The sequence below is a fragment of the Corvus kubaryi genome, unplaced genomic scaffold, assembly GCF_017639235.1.
Source record: "Corvus kubaryi isolate FWS band 111438036 unplaced genomic scaffold, C.kubaryi_AGA036_p1.0 37398, whole genome shotgun sequence".
Lineage (NCBI taxonomy): Eukaryota > Metazoa > Chordata > Aves > Passeriformes > Corvidae > Corvus > Corvus kubaryi.
Genome location: NW_024581137.1, coordinates 28,540,481 through 28,558,984, shown reverse-complemented (window position 1 = coordinate 28,558,984; position 18,504 = coordinate 28,540,481). Strand labels below are relative to the sequence as shown.

Sequence of the window (18,504 nt, the reverse complement as noted above, 5' to 3'; positions counted from 1 at the left end):
AAAGTTTTCCAGTGTGGTGGTATATGCTACTAAAAGAGCTGCTCAGCGCAATGTTAGTTCTTTTATTTAGGTACTGGAACATGGAATACGTAACCCAGCTTGAGGCATTTGACAATCTTAGTGAATGCAGCATTGCCTTCCTGATCAGCTGACATTCCAGGGCACTCTCATTGATATTTCTGTTGACATCTTCCCTGTGATAGTAACTTACGACATCAGTGGCTTTTCATTGCATTTCTAAACTCATTCCCTGAAATTTGCACCGTTGTGGGATTAATGTGAATTGTACTGTGCTAATGATGTGATGTATCCTCCTCTGTGTGGGTGCCTGGGTCCCTCTATCCAGTTATGACCATTTGGTGGTGCTACCCATTTATGGAAACTGCCTTATTTTGTTTACCACTATATCACACCCAACTACTATTTCTGCTATCAGTGACATCATCCAAGAAAAAATACGGATTGTGAGAAAAATGAATAAGTGTACTGGAATAAAGATTTTCTTCCATTTTATTTTAGAGTAATTGGAGACTAGAAAATTAGATAAATTGTGAGTCTATCTGTTTGCAAAATATAGCAAAGTAAATTTCAGGAGAGACAAAAATTCACTAACTCAGAATGAATACAAAAAACCTATGCAGTCATTGTAAATTCACTTGTAAAAGAACATGGTCCTTAATAATTTGAAACATCTCAGACAAGAAGCATTATTCTCATGTCGTTTTGCTCACAACATTGTCTTCTGGGACATGCACCAAATGGTTTGGTGCTGCAGAATTTCAAAGACAAAGTATGCTATGGCTGCAAAGAAAAGTACTCCGGAGAGGATGTTGCTACCAAGAGTACCACAAGAAACCGACATTAGCTTAAAAGAATAAGTAAAGTAGTGCCAAGAAGCAGGCACTACTGAGAAAGTCTGATACCTAGAAAGCAGTCAGAAAAAGATTTATGGCAATATGCACCACGTGGCCCGCAGCATATACACTGCTTGATTTCAGCATACTATGCATGAACTTGCACAGCGAACTCCAAGCATGTTCTGCCAAGGACAGGAAAAAAAAAGTTCTTTAAACAACAAATTACTGTAATTTGAGGATGCATTCTTCCCTGAATGCAATTCTTTACAGGTGATTAATAGGATAATTATAACTTATTATCTGCCTTTCACTTTTACAAATAATGGTATGTGGTGCACCCCAAGTTTAAAAACACTGGCAAGATTAACTTCAGTTCTAAACACTACATGTAATTGAACTCCAATTAGAAAGGTTGGGAAAGGCCTTTGTGAGGTACCCTGCAGTTTGTCAGATGTATTTATTCATGTGCTGAGGATTAGAATTCATAAACATTTTTCAGAGCTTTTTGAAAACTTTTTCTTTTCTTTTGTTGTTTTTGGCCAGGACCTCTCAATACAGAAATTCACTGCTTCATGTGTTCTATTACTAACAGAATAACACTTTTCAAAAAATTATAAAACTAGCCACACTTTCAACTTTCATGGAGTGCTGGTCTGATATGTTACCTAAGAGGTAACATCAAGTTTACAAATGCAAAATGCCTTCTTTTCTTAATTTCCCTCAGAGAATCAAGAACAAAAACAGGTTGACATGCAACATAGATGTTTTAATTTATACATGGCTTATAGCTTAGTGATTTTTTTAGTAAGATAACTTCTCACTCTTTTAAAAAAAGTGAGTGACGACACTAGGAAAAGAATACCGTATCAAATTAATCTTCTTTAAATAATTTGGGCATGGAAGGACTGGTATTACTAACACAGCATGTAGAGGAGATCCACACCCTTTCTGACAGCAACTGGAAAGAAGGCAAGGCATCCTATAGTACCTGAAATGGCTGTTTGGTTTGGTTGTGTGAATACCTTCTTAGATAATAAGCAAACTAAAAAGGAAATTATAGAATTACGGATAAATTTTATAAAGATCAATTTTTAATTAGAAGGTTTACATATAAAATTACTTTAAAAATATTTTGATATCTTAGGTTTTCCTCTCCATGCTTCTGTTTGCAAGCAGAAAGTTTCCATGTCACTTTGAGAAAAATCCATTTGACCATTTGCAGACCTAATTAGAAGCACTGTAGGTTATCTCCTTGGAAGGAAATCTTCCTAAGGGGTGAGAAGAGATTAAGCAGCTGGGTTCCCTTGAAATCCAAAATGTAAACATGGAAAACCTTCTGGAAGGTGAAAAGGAAAGATGACCATCAGCTGCCTTAAGATATCCCTGAATTTTCTCAATGTGATTTGAGAACTTGTCCATTCAGAACATCTGTCAAAACAAAGGAAAAGATGCATTCAGATAATTCCAAAAGAATCATTGCTTTTAGGCCTTTCTGAGATTATGATATGCATGCTGAAAATTAAATTTTTTCACTTATTGTGACACCTTTTAAATGATTCTACAGTTTTTCACACTTTGATTATATAGATTTAAATGCTCATTCTTAAAGTGTATATAAATATACATATTACTTCAATTAAGAAAACCATTGAATATAAAGATTTGTATTTTATTCCAAGAAGTCTGTGAAAATTGGGTTGAATATTGAGATTTTCCCCCAAAATCTTCATCATGGAGTATGGAAATTCTACACTACTTTTCCAGTCCTAGTTATGGTGCTATAAAGAGCTCTGCTGTGACTTTCAGGTCCAGGTGGTGGTAAGTAATGCTGCTCTAGACATGCAAGGGTAGGTTCTGCTTTCTTTCCTCCACATTATTTTTGAAGACACACTACTTGGATTTAAAAAATCCTTGGGCATGGGCTTTCCTTGAGTCCAGTATGCTAAATCCTACATCTTATTTCCAACATAACTGCATTCAGATAGGGGTTCTTCTGCAGCCAGAAAGAGTAAGGAAGGATTCTTTCAAGGGCACAACTTTCAGAGTCAAAACCTAAGGATTTAGCTCTTCCTTCATCCCATCCCTTTTAAAGCAGACAGGTTTGCTAGCTCCATGGGGCACAGAAGTCAGTCTAACATCATGTCCGTCCCTCTGATCTGTCTACAGGTTTGGGCAGCATCTCTTAGCTCCCTGTGGCACAGCAGTTTTCTGTGGTCTGTAACAAGTGATAATTACTCACAGACGGTGTCATGCTCTTCCTTGCACAGAGGATGCAGAGAAGTCCAGTCCTCAGTGTCTCTGCCCAGCAGGATCCTGCAACAAGGCGCAGAGAGGATGCATGTCTGCTCTCATTGACTGTGGCGGCCAAGACTGAATTTGGCCCCAAGTGTAAAAACATTTTTAAGTGACTAAATTTAACATCTTCTAGTAAATATTCTTCTGGCTTGAATTTCAGTCTGAAGCAGAATTTGACAAAACATTGTGATTGGTTGGCTCCCAAGAATGCTTGAAAACTTACACCAATTTTCTTGCAGAGTGTGAAGTATGTGCTTCTTTCTTGCAATCTGTTGAGCTGGCATTTAGGAGGGGATGGTAATTTAAGTGGAAAGCTTGTACTCTGCAGCTTTCCTGCTGATGATGAAAAGTTGGCATTTTCTCCTTTGTGGAATTCAGTGTGAATCTGGGGCTGCTTGCCAGCGAAGCAGTGAGCTCTGCCAAGAGGGCCTGGACTGCGTTAAAAGGGGTTATTTACCAGAACAGGTAAGCATTTCTCTCTCCAAAATGGAGATATTCGTGGAAGTGAATATGGCCTGAGATCAATTTTAAATTGTATGGTAAACTTGCTCACAATCTCACATCCTCATTGTTAATCTGAGTCTAATACTAGAAAATAATTAATGCCAGGTTTAAAACATGGGTCAGCTGCTGCTTCAATAAACCCAGAGTCTAGAAACAGAGATCTGGATGAGGTAGGAAACTGGAACAGTGTGTGTGCCAGAGGTCAGCATGGTGACATCAAAGTTCCCAAGGTGGGCAGTGCTAGTCAGGAACTGGTTTGGCCAAGGAAAGAGAATATTCTGATTCCAGAGTTACATAATTCCAAGGTATTGCTTGGTTTTCAGGGACTGGCAGTTGCTCATCATCCTTTGTGTCTTTGAACTTAATCCCTGATGAAATCTGATTTGTTTATTTACTGCATTGTAACCATTGATCACAAAAATACCTGCTTGAAGTGTTTATATGTAAACAGAGAGTGCAGAAACTCTGAGACTATTGCTAATATAAGAACACATAATGTAAGAGGACCTGTGAGATCTTTGAACTTAGTCTTCTGCAATCATAGGCAGCACTAAGAACAACAAAGCTCGGTCTTCATGCTAATAGGTTTTTACACAGTGTAACAAAGGGGGGTTGTGATTCTTCCCCCTGCAGCCCTGGCATCCCTGAGGAGCCTGCCTCCTCCCTTTCCTATGCTTCTGGCAGATGAAACTCCTTACCTTACACTTGCCTCACTTGTTAGTAATCTCTAACTGCACTCTGCAACACTCTTCACTGAAGCTAATCTTGGTACTTAAAAACATGACAGTGCTAAAGACAACACGGATATTGCTTGAATTTTCAGCTCAATACAGACTACTGTAGTTTCAGATTCTCTCCACATTCCCAAGGATCAATTCAGATCCCTTTCTGGGCACATGAAATTTCCATCGTTAATTCCTTCTTCAAACATTTGTTGATATGCCTCTGGCAGATTTTGGCATACCAAGTGATTTTTTGCCCATTTACATTGTTTTTCCTACTTTGAAAATGATTAGTAGACACAGTTTCTACTTTCATCTTCTACTTTGGACAGAAAAGCCCAATTCAGCCATGTAAAAGCTTTGAAAATGTGACCCTTTGTGTCTGGTCCAAACTGTCTCTCCAGTGGTTTGGTTATTTCTGCAGACTTGAGCTGTTCTTCTCTGAAAGATTTCTTTCCTGATGGTGTCTTTCCAGTGCTCTTTTCAGGTTCTTTTCTATTAGCCTCCAGATTTAATAGACTTCATGATCTGAATGCCAATAAGTGTAGGAGGGAAGGTGATGGTGCCGTATATGCCAGGTGTAGAGTAATTTCTTTTGTTCAGTATTGGGTCTAACTGCTGATATTTTCCAGGGACACCTCTGTGTCTATATGGTTGTATGCAACCAGTGGATAACTGCCAACAGAATCCTTCTTTTGAATGCAGACAGTCTCAATTCAGAGTGTACAGAAATAGCTGCCATAGACCACTGGCTTTGTTTCTGCAGTGTTTTTGTAATGGAACTGCATTTTGGGCTGAGCAGGATATATGATGTAATGAACTTACTTGTGGAGCCTGATAAAGTTTCCCTGATATGAAAGAGGGTCCAAGCTCTGTTGCATGGTACTTAAGAATGAGGAGACAGAAAGGCTTAGGAGCCTGCTTCAGCCAAGCTTGGAATATAAAATGAAAGTTTTGTGGAAAAAAGTTAAGGAAATGATCAAACATGGCCGTTATACTCACATCGCCTACAAAACTGTTAGCAGTGCTAACAGATGGAGTAATGCTTAGGATAGGTGTTGTATGTTTTTCCTTTCTATTCTTTAAGGATTCATCAGCTCATGCTGATTTCTAAAAACATGCCTGCCATTTCTAAATATCCACCTGATATATCTAGATATTCAAACAAAGCTTACTTGTTTTAAAAAAAGCTCTATACTGGTAAATAAAGAGGTGGTTTTGATATATCAGGGAAAATCAAACTTTTTAGGTTTTGGCTCTTGCAAAAAGCCAGCTTCAAGTACAAATTAATAAGTTAATTAATAATTAGTACAAAGGGTCTGCATATAGTTTGTACAAAAGGTCTGCCTAAAGAATCTTGGGGTACTCAAAGGGCAAACCAAGATGCAGCTCTCACATATTGCAGCCTGGCAATTCCATACCTTTTACTATTATTCCTACTGCTATGGCCTGGAGCTATTTTTTTCTGTTTCAGGGAAGTGAATTGGTCATCAAAGCCTTAGGAATTAGGAAATTGATGAAACAAAACTTTAAACTACTCTTTGCTTCTCCTTATGTATTCCTGCACCCAAGCATGACCAAACAGAACTTCAGGGTTTTGTATTCTTCCTGGCCAAATGATAGATTACTTTAAACTGAAAATGACTGGTGATAAAGCAAATGCTATTTATCTGCATAACCCAAAGTATGGATTATTAAGGTTATTATATGGATTATTTTTCTAAAATCTGTAAAGCTTGATCTGTTGGTTGGCATTTTCATAAATGCACAGTTCGCCCCCAGGCACCTGAAAGAGTTACCAGATAGAGCCACCTATGAAGATGACAAAGTAAATGTGGTTCAAGGATTGCAAAAGTATCTGAAATATTATTTGTATTGTAATTGCTGTCTTTGTGCTAATCCATGATACGTATTTGATAGCAATAAACTTTCTTTACACTTTGGCCTCTTTGGTAACCGAGTAGAGCTGGGACCCAGTCAGGTCCAACCAGCACTTCTCTGCACAGTTGATCACTGTGCAGAATGGACTGATTTATACTATTTGAAAACAAAACATAGTGCTATTGTTTCTAGCCAGAAGAAAATCTTCCAGCTGCAATCCCATATGGGCTTCTAAGGAAATAATGACATGAACAGCCCTATTCATTTTAGTTACCAAGACTCCAAAAGACTGGTGATATTTGCAATGTCTTTATCACTGACAGGCATTCACTGCTGATTGTAGTGGCAGGATCCCAGAAGTTTCGGGATTTGTAGCTGAGCTTGCTTAAAATAGCACCACTGAGGGAGTATCCACACTGCCATTACTTCCCACTATGTGTGCTTGGATCAAAGTTGATTTTATCTAGCTAGTGAGTAGCAATGCAGCAGTAGCAACCTGGAGGACAATATATGATGGCTACTGAACTATTAACTTCACAAAGGAAGCTCCTTGGGTGGGCTTCACTTGACCTAGTTTAAAATAGACCCAGGCAGGCTTAAGAAAGGAGTTTTGTCTGCAGTACAGATGTCTCCTGTCAACGGTGGTTGAACTTCCTCATCTTTAGAGAGGAGAGATTGGTATTGATATCGCTCATTTTTGTCCACCTTGACACAGTTGCTATTCCTCAGGACGCATGCCTGCACACCCAGCTATGGTCGCTTATGTGGGGAAGCAGAGGAGCTTCATGACTCTCAGCATAGTTCAAAGAGAATATAGTTACTACAGTGCAAGGAGAAACATTCAGCCCAAACAATTTTTTTACCATTTTGTCCTTGGAGAAAATGTGTGGAAGGTGGACAAAAAAGCACGTGGGTGAATTTGAAAATACAGTTTGCTTTTTATATTTATCAATTGCAGGGCAAAAATTACTATGCAGCAACTGAACACTTCTTTCTGCTAATGCAGCCCTACTTAAAGAATGTACAATTAAAACTAGCTAATTAAAATGCAGCTGATTCTATAAAAAACTTACTTAGGGAACTCTTACTGCTAATCTGCATAACTGTTTTTTATTTACTATTTTATTTGAAATTAATGTTACGCTAGTAAACGCAGCTGTGTTTTATGGTTTTCCCCTATAAACCTTAAAATGTGTAAGATGGTTAGACGTAATAACACCAGAAAAATAAAGATAATAGAGTGCACACTTTGGTTCCAGTGTGGCTTCAGCAAAGTTTTGTTTGGAGTGCCCAGCTGCGTATACAGACACAGTGGAATTTGGTTTGTGAGGAACCTTCAAAAATCACACAAATAACTAGCATTTTTTTAATGAATAATACACAGACATGCACCTGCTTCTGAGACTCCATAGATTAGTCTTGCATCCAATAGAAAAGCCCCTTGGAATTCAATTACATGGCTGGAAAACAGAAAACAAAATCATGACTATACATTTAGAACTGATACCAGCAACATATTAACCAGTTCTTGGGCTGAGATTTTCCTGAGGATTAGACTGTTTCAGTTTGTTTTATGTCCCTGTGGCTTATTGAATATTTATATTATTCTATTCTATTCTTTCAGCTGGAGCCTCTCCCAGAAGATATTGTGCACCAAATCCCCAATATGAATGCAATAGCTTCTTTAAAAAAGACCACTGAAATTCAAAGTATGTTTCTCAGTTTGAGTTGGTGGGTTTCTGGGCTTGGGGTTATTTTTTCTTATTAATTAATGTCATAGACATTATTGTTTCAGAGAAAAGAGTGGGAAAATGTTTTATGTATAAGTTGACATGCTGTGTCTAATATTTATATATATATATCTATGCTTTTATTTTTGCTTCTTCAACAGCTCTTTGTTTCTGCCATGTACTTAGCCTTGAAAAAGTAACCCATTAAAATTATTTAAACATTTCTGATTCCTGAATATTCCCAAATCTTTTCATTCCAGAGCAGCTTGGATGAAATAGATGTTTGTCAGTGAGAGACAGGAACAGACAGGTAAATTAGAGCTCTAACAAATAGTTTGTTCAGATTCTGGTTTTGCAGCCCTTTACAAGGTACTCACTTTGAGATTCATAGGAGCTTGAGGTAAAGCTGAAAAGCTCAGAATGGCCACTGATCCATGGAACAGTGCTAAAAAATACATTATGTTATTGTTTCTGAGACAGAGGGTACATTATTGCTTCACTTGTGTGCTCTGACCCCAGCCATTAGCTACCCAGATGCTTTAGGGCATTTGCTCACTGAAGAACTTTATGCTATCAATTGCTTTAATCCAACTGAGCACACTTCCCTTAAGTTCTCTAATCTTCTGCTCTCTGCCATTCTACTGAGGCAGTGGGAGCTTCCTGACTTCTACTGTTTGCTGTCTCCTTAAGAATAACAAATGAATAACAAATGTTTTCCTTTATTTGAGATGAACCACAAATGACTGGGATTCATCTACATAAAATAAATGCAGTTTTTAGAAGGGACATCATGCCTAATTCACTGTTCATGCAGTACTCTCAATCAGATTTTAGTTGCAAAGTGGAAAAGAAAATTCATTGTAGGTATATAATTCATCCTGCATATCCAACAGACACCGAGATATGCAAATGCTGCAATTAAATCAGCTGTATATAATATATTCCATTAAATCCTTTTTTGCTGACTGGTATGTTCTCAGGTAGCTCATGAGTTAAAATTCCCTGTTAATAATCTGTTAATGATCTGGAAGTAGTCAGCAAGTCAAGGAGATTCATGTACTGTGCAAGATAGAACAGATTTGTAAATGATGATAAGGGCAGAATGCTACACACAGACCAGAGACACAAGGAAAGGAGATGCAATTCTGTTTGAACTAAAACATGTATGTAATGGAAAATGGATCTGAAACCAAAAAATGGTGAATTGAGAAACAGACAAACAGAAGACTAGGAATACACACAAATGGTGGCTGTTGAGAGAGAAGGTGTGGATTTAGGAACAAATATATAGTGTAAGTCTGAAAACATAGTCCAGAGATCTGCAGAATGACTTAATTTTGCCACAATTAGGTTTCAGCTGAACTGGTACAGTCATGCAGTCCACTGGGCTGTTCTTCTGAAACCTAAGTCAGGCTGCTCAGGGTTTGGAGTTATTTACATACAACATTCTGCCTTTCCTTGCAGTTACTACCTAAAAAGTTATGTATTCCTCATTTTGTCTGGAGAGAGACCAAGTATTAGAAAGAAGTATGTTTGGATGATAGAAAGGAGCCCCGAGGAAGTTCAGTGCAGCTTTGTGATGCATATTTAGGTCTAAGAGAAGCAAGTACCTATTCAATATTTTAGAGAGTTATGCAGGCTGGAGAGCATTAGGCTGTTGAGTAGCATCTCAAGAGGTACTGAGAAAGCCTGATTTTTTTGGATCATTGCTTGCATGCATATCGGTTTTGTATTTCTATGATCCAACTTTCATAATGAACATTAGCAATATTTTATACCAAATAAGCCCCTCCTCTGTGCATTTTGCAAAACCTTGAAGCTACAATACTTAGAAACTAAGAGGCAACTTTTTTCTAACTAGAATAGAATTTCTATACATGTTTTGTATTGACAGTGATCCAAAGCTCCTTTAGAAATGTAATACTTTTGGAATTAGTAGTTCCCAAACCTACGTAATAGGCTACTTCTAAACAATCCTGTTCACTAGCAGAATACCAACCCCAAACACCTTTTTCAAGCAAGGCATGATATGGCGTATCCAAATCTATCTATGAAAGGTAATTACAAATGCCTACAGCAGTGACAGAAACATTCCCTTTTATTATTTCCTGGTAATAGTCAGTGCTCCCACAAATCGTTGAGGGAGACTTAAGCACATTTTCATGCTGAAAGCCAAAGTATACCTAGAAGACTGATTTGGTTTCATTTTTTTTTTCCTTGCAATCCATGATTGCTCAAGTTTTGTATGAATGAAACCAGCAGTATGCTTCATTCTTTCCCTTGAGCTCCACCAAGTTCCTCTCAATGAATGTAGCAGAACTGGTGGAATTTCACATTCCATTAGAGCACAGTAGAAATGGCATTTTCAGAGATGGGAGCAGTTTGAGGCTGATGATTTTAGACTTCTTTTAACTATGAATCCACAGCATGCATCCTAACAAAGCTCCTTTGCACCTGCATGCTGTGATTGCCTGTCCATTCTGTAACACTTAGCCTGCAAATCTTTGGGCTGAACACTCATTCAAGGCCTGTATGTTTCATGTACAACAAATAAATATTGTGCTGGATAAAAAGAGTCTTGCAAAGGCGTTCTGCTTACCCCAGGTATTTGTAAAGTACAGTTTTCTGATTTTAAAGAAAAACTTGTAATTGCTTTTTCACAGTATCACAGAGATTTCTTTGCATGAGGTACCTCCTGCTGCCTGGATGCTGTTCCTATTTGGGATTGCTGAAACATTTCCCCCCACAAACCACAAACACCCTGCCCTGTAGTTCTGTTCTCCAGGACCCTCCACTGCAGTATATGGGCTGCCACCTGCCTCCTGGCCTGACTGCTCTCTCTATCGCTGAAGCACCTCTCAAAACACAGCCCTCAATGCAGGAAAACAAGGAAAATCACCAATCGCTTGGGAGCGAAGGGCAGTTAAATGGGCACAGAAAGCCCACTAATGTGCTTGAATTGGCCCTGAGTTTTAATGTTACAAGAAAGTCAGGATTCAGGGGGCAGCTGGTGTGTAAGCCTGTGTGTGAATGAATGAATGTGATGTAGCAATCCTCAGTGATGCTGTTTTATTGTTGCTGCAGGAGAGCAACACAGTGGTAGCTGGGTACTAATATTTTATTTTATGAATAAAAGCCCTTGAAAACTCCAGCAGTGAACATGGGTTCATTTCTTTTATAGGCAAGAGGGGGTATTATTCCCATGCCAACAGATTTGATTTTCTTGCACATCTGTTTCTGCAACAAAAACCCCACCCACTCTGTGAACATTTAGCTCATAAATTATAGGGTTTGAATTGGGTGTATATTGCAAAGACTGACTTTTGCACATAGGATCTGTGAGAACATTGTGGAATGCTCATATAACTTTTTTGTTTGTTTTTAGTGTGTTATTTAATGAATAGAGAATATGGTCTCTGAGCACAGTAATAATAGAGAATATTTTTGTCTTGTTTTTATAAAATTTGCCAGGCTCCAATCATTGAGCCTACTGTTATGTACATAACTTTTTTAGCTCTGTCTTTCATGTTTTGGAGCAAAGCCAACCTCCTAACACTTAATCTCAACTTTGTAGGATACTTAATACACTTTACGTTTTATCCCCAGAAGGTCCCCGTTATTTAAAGATTCTGCTAACTACTCAAACGTGCACACTATTAGAGTTCAAAGAAACACTCTGGCCATGCTCACTGCTTGTTCTTGAAGATTGACTTGGGCTTTCATCTTGCAATGATGTTTTTGAATAAAGACATTTTCAGGCTTTATTGACAGCTGCTTTCTCACTGGAGGGAAAAGTTCATCTTTCCAAAAGCCTGAAACTGTGTTGAGAGCTGTGTTACCAAAGAGGGAGTTTTCAGCAGCCTTTCTGCAGCACAGGCAACACCACTGCTGGCCTGGCCTCCCAGCTGTCAAAGCCTCCAGCTACCCTCTGGATAATCACCTCAGCTCAGCCTGCTGCCCAGCTGCCAAAATCCTCCTTTTAGTCCTTGGAAAGGTCCCCTACTTGATCCCCTCTCTTCCACAGCTGTTGAAACCCTCTGTCTAATTCCCAGATAAGTACCCTGATCCAACCTCTGCAGCAGCTGCTGAAAGCTTCTTGCTAAACACTGAGTAAGCTCTGGTCCAGAGCTCCCAGACTTCCCAAAGCTCCTAATTCCCAGGTGTCATCCACCTGGCAATTAGGGAGTGCTCAGTGTTTTACTGAACTGTAAGAAATATATATGTAAATTCATACTTGTTCATGTGGTTACCAATAATCAACTGTTTCTTAATATCCCTGCAGTAGCAGATCATTTTATATGTTTAAGATGAGTCACCTGCCATTATTTTTTGCCTTTCTTGATGAGCTTTTTCTGTTGCAGGCAGAAATCTGCAAATACTCATGCTTTTAATCCACTGCTGTATTTTTACACAGCAAACCATAAAGCTCTACTCCTTATGATACCTGGCAGCTTTCCAGCAACAGCCAGTTCATATATGAAAGTTTTAAATAAATTATTGTTCTAGTATACGCCCTGAGGTTGGAGGAGAAAGAACATCCAGGACTAACAAACCTGATTATTCTGGCAACACCACTTCAGTCCGAGCTGACATTTCTGACTTCTTTCCTTTTCAGGACGGTGCTGTGTGAGCACTTTGTACAACAATGTACATTTTTCTACATTTCGCTGTCTTTGCATCAACTGCATGCCATATCAGAGCTTCTAGTTCTGCTCTGAACTCCCATCACCTTGGGTAGATAAAGCCAATTGCCTGCCTGACAATCTGTGTTCATTAGTCTGTGTGTTACTCCTCCAGTTTATTACCTTCTGGGGAAGGGTGTGACACAGCTCTTGGAATGAAAGCGCTTTCCAACTTGGCATTCTTAGGTTCAGAAATAGACCTCTTCACTGCAGTCTGAAATTTCAACTGTACTGCTTACACCACAGTGATTTTAAATTATAATCACTCAGGGTTGAACTAAGTGATTACTGTTCTTGTACCACCATGCTAGCTAAAATTCCCATAAATTATTATGTGTGTTTTCCTTAGGCAAGTACTGGAAATCAGTGGAGCCATACTCTGTGCCAGTGGATTGTGCTCTGGCTGAGTCTCAGAAGCAGGAGAGGGAGGAGACAGAAACAGTATCTGCTATGGCCTCTCTTTCAGTGGATGTTGAGCAGTGTATTCCTCAGGAAGGCAGCAGGTAAGTGCATGAAATTATTGTAGAGAACAAGGCTTTCACTCTGGCCAAGTGAAATGAAGAAGAAAGGAAGACTAAGAGTTGTTTCAAAATTATCTGCTAATTGAGATACCTGGAATTTTTATCCCTGGATTTGAGTTCTCTCACTTAGCCACTGGAAGCAGAGATGTTCTATGCTAGCAGTTTTTTGGGTGTTTTTTTGGTATCTCTATGTCTGTACTAAAGTTCATGATTAGTACAAGAACCTTGTTTTCATCCCATGTCTAATGCTTGCTACTGCATAAAAAGTGCAATATCCATATGAAGTAAACAGACATGGTAAAGTGTAATCAACCATATTCTTCTCATTAGAAACTTTTCAAATCTGTTTTAGTTTTAATTTTCTAGGAAGGTGTTTAACAAAGGATGGACTTAAATCATTATTAAATTATATTAGGTGTTAAAAGTTACTTCCCTGGAAGAAATGGAGCAGTGCCAGTATAAAACTTAAAGCAATCCTGGTCAGGGTTAGGGCAAACATTTTCTATGTGCCAAGATGAAGGTACACCAGCAAAGAATGAGAATATTGTTTTTTCCAACTTGTCATCTGCTTTTTACATTGATGAAGATTGCTTTCAACTTCCAAATTGAGAAAATGATGCAGTAAGTGCTGTTGTGTGTTTTGCCAATTAAACATGAAAAAAACTTAATAGCCACTTCATACTCTGTTATCTATGGTCAGAAAAGCCACTGCAGAAGTTTTTGGAGTTTCCCGTTTTTTTTTGTTTTGAGGACAAACATTCCTGCTCTTTGCCAGTAGAGAAAGACACAGAATGTAGTGGAATCATTTGGGTTCCATTGATGCCTTTTCCTGGTCTTAAAATCAATTCTCAAACACAGTTAGAAGGGGAAAAGGGGTTTTACCTCGGTATTTATTTTAAGGATCCTTAGGTGCACCACGTCCAGGTGGAATGCACCCCAATGCACACCACAATGCCTCCCCCAAAAGATCTGGTATAACATTATAGGTATTACTAATTAGCACATCTATCAAAGATTCCCCAATGAGAGGCTCGAGTGAGCCCCCCTCCCCGAGGAACCTTTCCCCCCTGGATGGTTCTATCTTAGTTTACAGAATGTGTTCTGGGGAGGAACTTGGTGTTTGGGGCATTCTGATCCCTAACTACAAAGCTTCTAAAATGTTTAGTCTCCTAGCTTGACAAATAAGTCTAAGAATATAGGCTAAAAACAGTAAGAATACAGAAGTTATAAAAGGTATAAAGAAAAGGCAAAAGATCATCATGGCATCACCATCATATACAGAAAACGGGAGGGAGGAGGAAAGATGAAAAAGTCTTAGAAGAAGAATCAGCAGCTCGTCAGGCTGTGGAACAACAGTAGAGAAAGGAGGGAGCTGTAGGTAGGGACAGCAGTAGTGGGAGTGGAGCCAGAAAGATCCATGGCTCCTACATTGTGACTGCTTCTTATTTGCTTTGGTCCCTTCCTCCTATGTTGGGTCTTTTAATCAGAACTGAGCTGATAGGCACCCAGGGGACTAGTGCCATGCTCAAAGCTATGGATGTGTTTGGGAGTGAACAGCCCTCGCAGCAGTGGGAATACTCATCTGTCAAAGAGTTGAGGCATGGCTCAAAGGAACACACAGGGAGTAGGGCTAGCTAGTAAAGTTCACAGTATTTTCATAATTACCTTTCCAATTGTAATTATGTTTTAATATGCCATGGCTATTCTTGTGCCAGTTTTATTGCAGACAACTTCATAAAAGCTTAGAAAAGAATCCATGATGAACACAAGATGTATTTTAGATTTGTGACTGTGATAATCAGTCCTCAGATAAGGAATAATGTCATTTTTCATATAAATTTCTGACAGTTACAAGACACTTCTGCTAGCTAGGGACAGAAAAATTCCTACTTGTGTGTGCATATCTCTGAAATAGAAATAATTTTAGTTAAAGTATTGGAAATAATGCAATCAAGTAAAGTAAAGCTATAAATTGTCTGGAAAAGGGCATGGTTAATTTTGTGTATTTTTACATTGCTGAGAATAACCAAAAATTTTATTTGTTATGTGCCTCCAGTCAAAACTACAGCTATCAAGAGCAACTGCTGCTCCTACATTATTTGAACAAAATAACCCTTTGACTAGCACTGCACTTAATTATTGTACTTATTGCCTACCAAGTGATAGCCTGTGACAGTTTCCACTCATTCTGAAAACAAAATTTCAGGGCAGGGCTGAGAAACATGGAAAAAAATGGATATGCTGAAATGTACACAAGTGGAATTCATGTGGCTGCCAGATTCATTACACTTCATCAGTTCTGGACTCTTGTAGGGATGAATCCGTTGTGATGAATTGTTTTGTGGAAAAATGACTTCGTTTGGAATATCTTCTGTGGTGCTGCAGACATTTGTCAGCGGCACAAAAAAAAGCCTAGGCACGCATGCGTCCTGGAGGCTGTTTCCACATTCATAATCCTCAAAGAAGTCACATGAAGCCAAGTTGCCATCAGAGAGGGACAGGACAAGAAAAATGCTGTCCCACTGGACCAAAATTGATAGGTTTTTCTGAGGCGTCTAAGCATCATTTTCTTTGTTTGCTTTCTGATGAATGTAAGGAACAATATGGAATAAAAAATGGTCCCCCTGAAAGTTGGATTTTGAGGGTCCTGACTGCACTTTGAGCGTGAGTGAAAATCCATCATGGAATGTCCAGAGACTGAGTCTGTGACATTGCACACTTTGAGTTCTGCATAATTTACTTCATTTCACATAAGCATGCCATCCATTTCATAGGTACATACCAACACAGGCAGCAGTAACGTGGAGATGAGTTCAGCTTTACTTTTTCATGTTTTTTAATGTTTGTTGTAATAAAGGACCATGTATGCAATACCCCTTCTCCAGCCACTTCCTATGGCAAACAGAGGGCAGAAGGGATGTGAGGAGTCATGTGGGGTCTCAAGCTCTCTTAGAAGGTGTGCCCTTCCTCCTATTGTTGTAGATGGGGTCATCTCCTGAGGACCTGTTGCAAGCTTTTGCATTGAGTGTTCATTTGGGAAAGTTGTTTGTGACAGGTAGGGTGGGAGCAGAACAGGAAGCACCGTGGCTGACAGGGCAGTCTGAAGGGTTCCTTCATTACACCAGGAGTCAATTTGCTTCCTCTTAATTCCCACCACGGCCAGCCAGGCTGATAGTTCTGGCCTGCAACTCTAAGCCTGTTTCACTGATTCAATGGCAGAGATCCTGTCGACTTCAGCTCTGGATGGTCAGGCCTCCAGATGAAGAGCAGCAGCAAGAGTCTCTTTGCGGGAAACTCTGGCCAGTTATGTTGGAGGATATATTGGTGTTGGAGTGAGATGACTCACTTTAAACTCAGATTTTGGGTAAAGCAGCTCTTTTCCTGGCCAACTCATATCTGACTCATTTACCACTGATGGATAAAATGCTCCTGGCTAAGGCTCATATTAAGTATTTTTCTTTCTTTCTTCCCTCTTTTTTTCTTTTCTTCAAGTGACAGTGCCGATTATTTTTTTACTTGATTTTTTCTGGCAGGGTAAATGAAGGAAAACGTGAAAAACTGCTATGCTTTTGGTGTTTTATTTTACCAAAGCATAACTCTGCATTTTAAGGTCCAATTGAATCTTGATTATAGACTTTAGAAGAGTACAGATATAGAAAAAAGAGTTTGTGGATGGGAAAGGAAACATGTATGGTGCTAACAGGGATTTAAATAGAGATGCAATTAAAGGAACAGGCATGCCCTATAAAACATTTCTAACTACCAGAATTTTTGTGTGTTGATAACTGTTTATTCCCTATGTGAGATTCAGATTTAGCTGATTAGAATTTTGCTTTAGCCAGACATCTGTTTCAGAAATCGTGCTGTGAAAATATTCAGTACACTGCTGTCCCTGATACGTTGGAGCTTCTGTATGTTTCTTCTTAAAATGGAAAAAGAAAAGGGTGTGGAGGGAGATCTCTTGCACTTACTATTTTTACAGGAAGCAGTAAATCTCGAGAATGACATTTATCAGAATTTGATGTTATGGCTCTGGTTCAGCCAAGCATAGATTTTACTCAAACAGAAATGAAAACAAAGTATAATTTTTACTCTTTGTGTTATGGAGTTACCAGCTGCAGTTTCAGTCAAATATATTATATACTAGAGCAAATGGTTGGATCACGGTGGGTACCATCTAGGGTCACTTGCTGTATTTGTCTATCAACTAGAAAGCCTCACTTGGCATTTCACTATTTGGAAATCTGCCTCAGCTGTGCTGAGTACACAGCACCTACCTGGCCATACCCCACAGGACTTGCAATCACATCCAGGCTCAGGAGCTGCAGAACAGCTTTTCCAGGTCAGCCTGCACCCTTATCTTGCCCACCTTCTTCCCATCCCCTGGTGGTGGGTGCATAAGGAAGAGAAAGGAGTAGAGAAGGTTGAGAGCCAGCCTTTCCCTGGTGAGTTGATAGATCTCAACTGCTGTATCCGACCCATCATGTGTGAAAGCCTTGAGGATACACACAGGCATAAACTTTTCAAAACCTTTTTGAACCAGCTTACACCTCTGGCACTTGGGTAGTGAATCCCACAGCCTCATCAGGCATTGCACTTCTTTTACTTACTAACCAATAAAATCACTGGGGAACCTCTAGGTCCTGTATTGTGAGAAAGAAAACCACCTCTTTTCTTACTCATAATCTTTGCTCTGTTTTTGGTTTTAAAGGCTTGATCTTCTCAAGACTCTGTGTTCCTCCTGGTATGAAAATAATTTGTTACTTTTGATGATTTTTGCCCCTCTCTGTGCTTTTTGTAGTTTCTTTGAGATGGAGTAAGAGCTGCATGAAGAACTCCAGGTGCTGGGCACATTGTGGATTTACGCAGTAGACTAATATTGGGGATGTTTTGTTTCTGTGGCTCCCTGCTCCTCTGTCATTAACTCCAAGCTCTCAGTCATAGCCATCACTGCTAAAAGAGTTAAAGCTGTCCTCCCTTGTTTTGTGTATTCTGTGTTTGTGTTAGTTTGCCTTCTGTTCCATACAGTAATGCTGTTATGGGCTTTAGAGCTGACTAGTATTGGCAATTTGGCGTCATCAGCAAACATGATCACTTAATTCTACTAGTAGTCTGCCTAGTCTTTTTCGAGAGGCTCTGGAGAATTCCTCCATGGTGAAAATTCACCAATATTACTATGCATTTCCTGCTTTTGATGTATTGTTAATCCATGAAAGGACCTTCTCCCAACAACCTAGTCTTCTAAGCACTTGGATAAAATTGTTGGAAGACCTTCTTTGCACAGGGATATTACTTGATTCCTCTTCCCCAAT

At 39.2% G+C, this 18,504-nt stretch overlaps 1 protein-coding gene across 13 annotated transcripts in view; it reads left to right on the top strand.

The window, feature by feature from the left end:
• Positions 1–18,504, top strand: part of HDAC9 (histone deacetylase 9) — a 463,926-nt gene that overhangs the window by 434,779 nt on the left and 10,643 nt on the right. For all 13 annotated transcript variants that reach the window (XM_042044237.1, XM_042044228.1, XM_042044236.1 and 10 more), the window contains 2 exons: positions 7,884–7,968; positions 13,021–13,174. In XM_042044237.1, the coding sequence (XP_041900171.1) occupies positions 7,884–7,968; positions 13,021–13,174 (239 nt within the window). The remainder of the gene's footprint in view (positions 1–7,883; positions 7,969–13,020; positions 13,175–18,504) is intronic.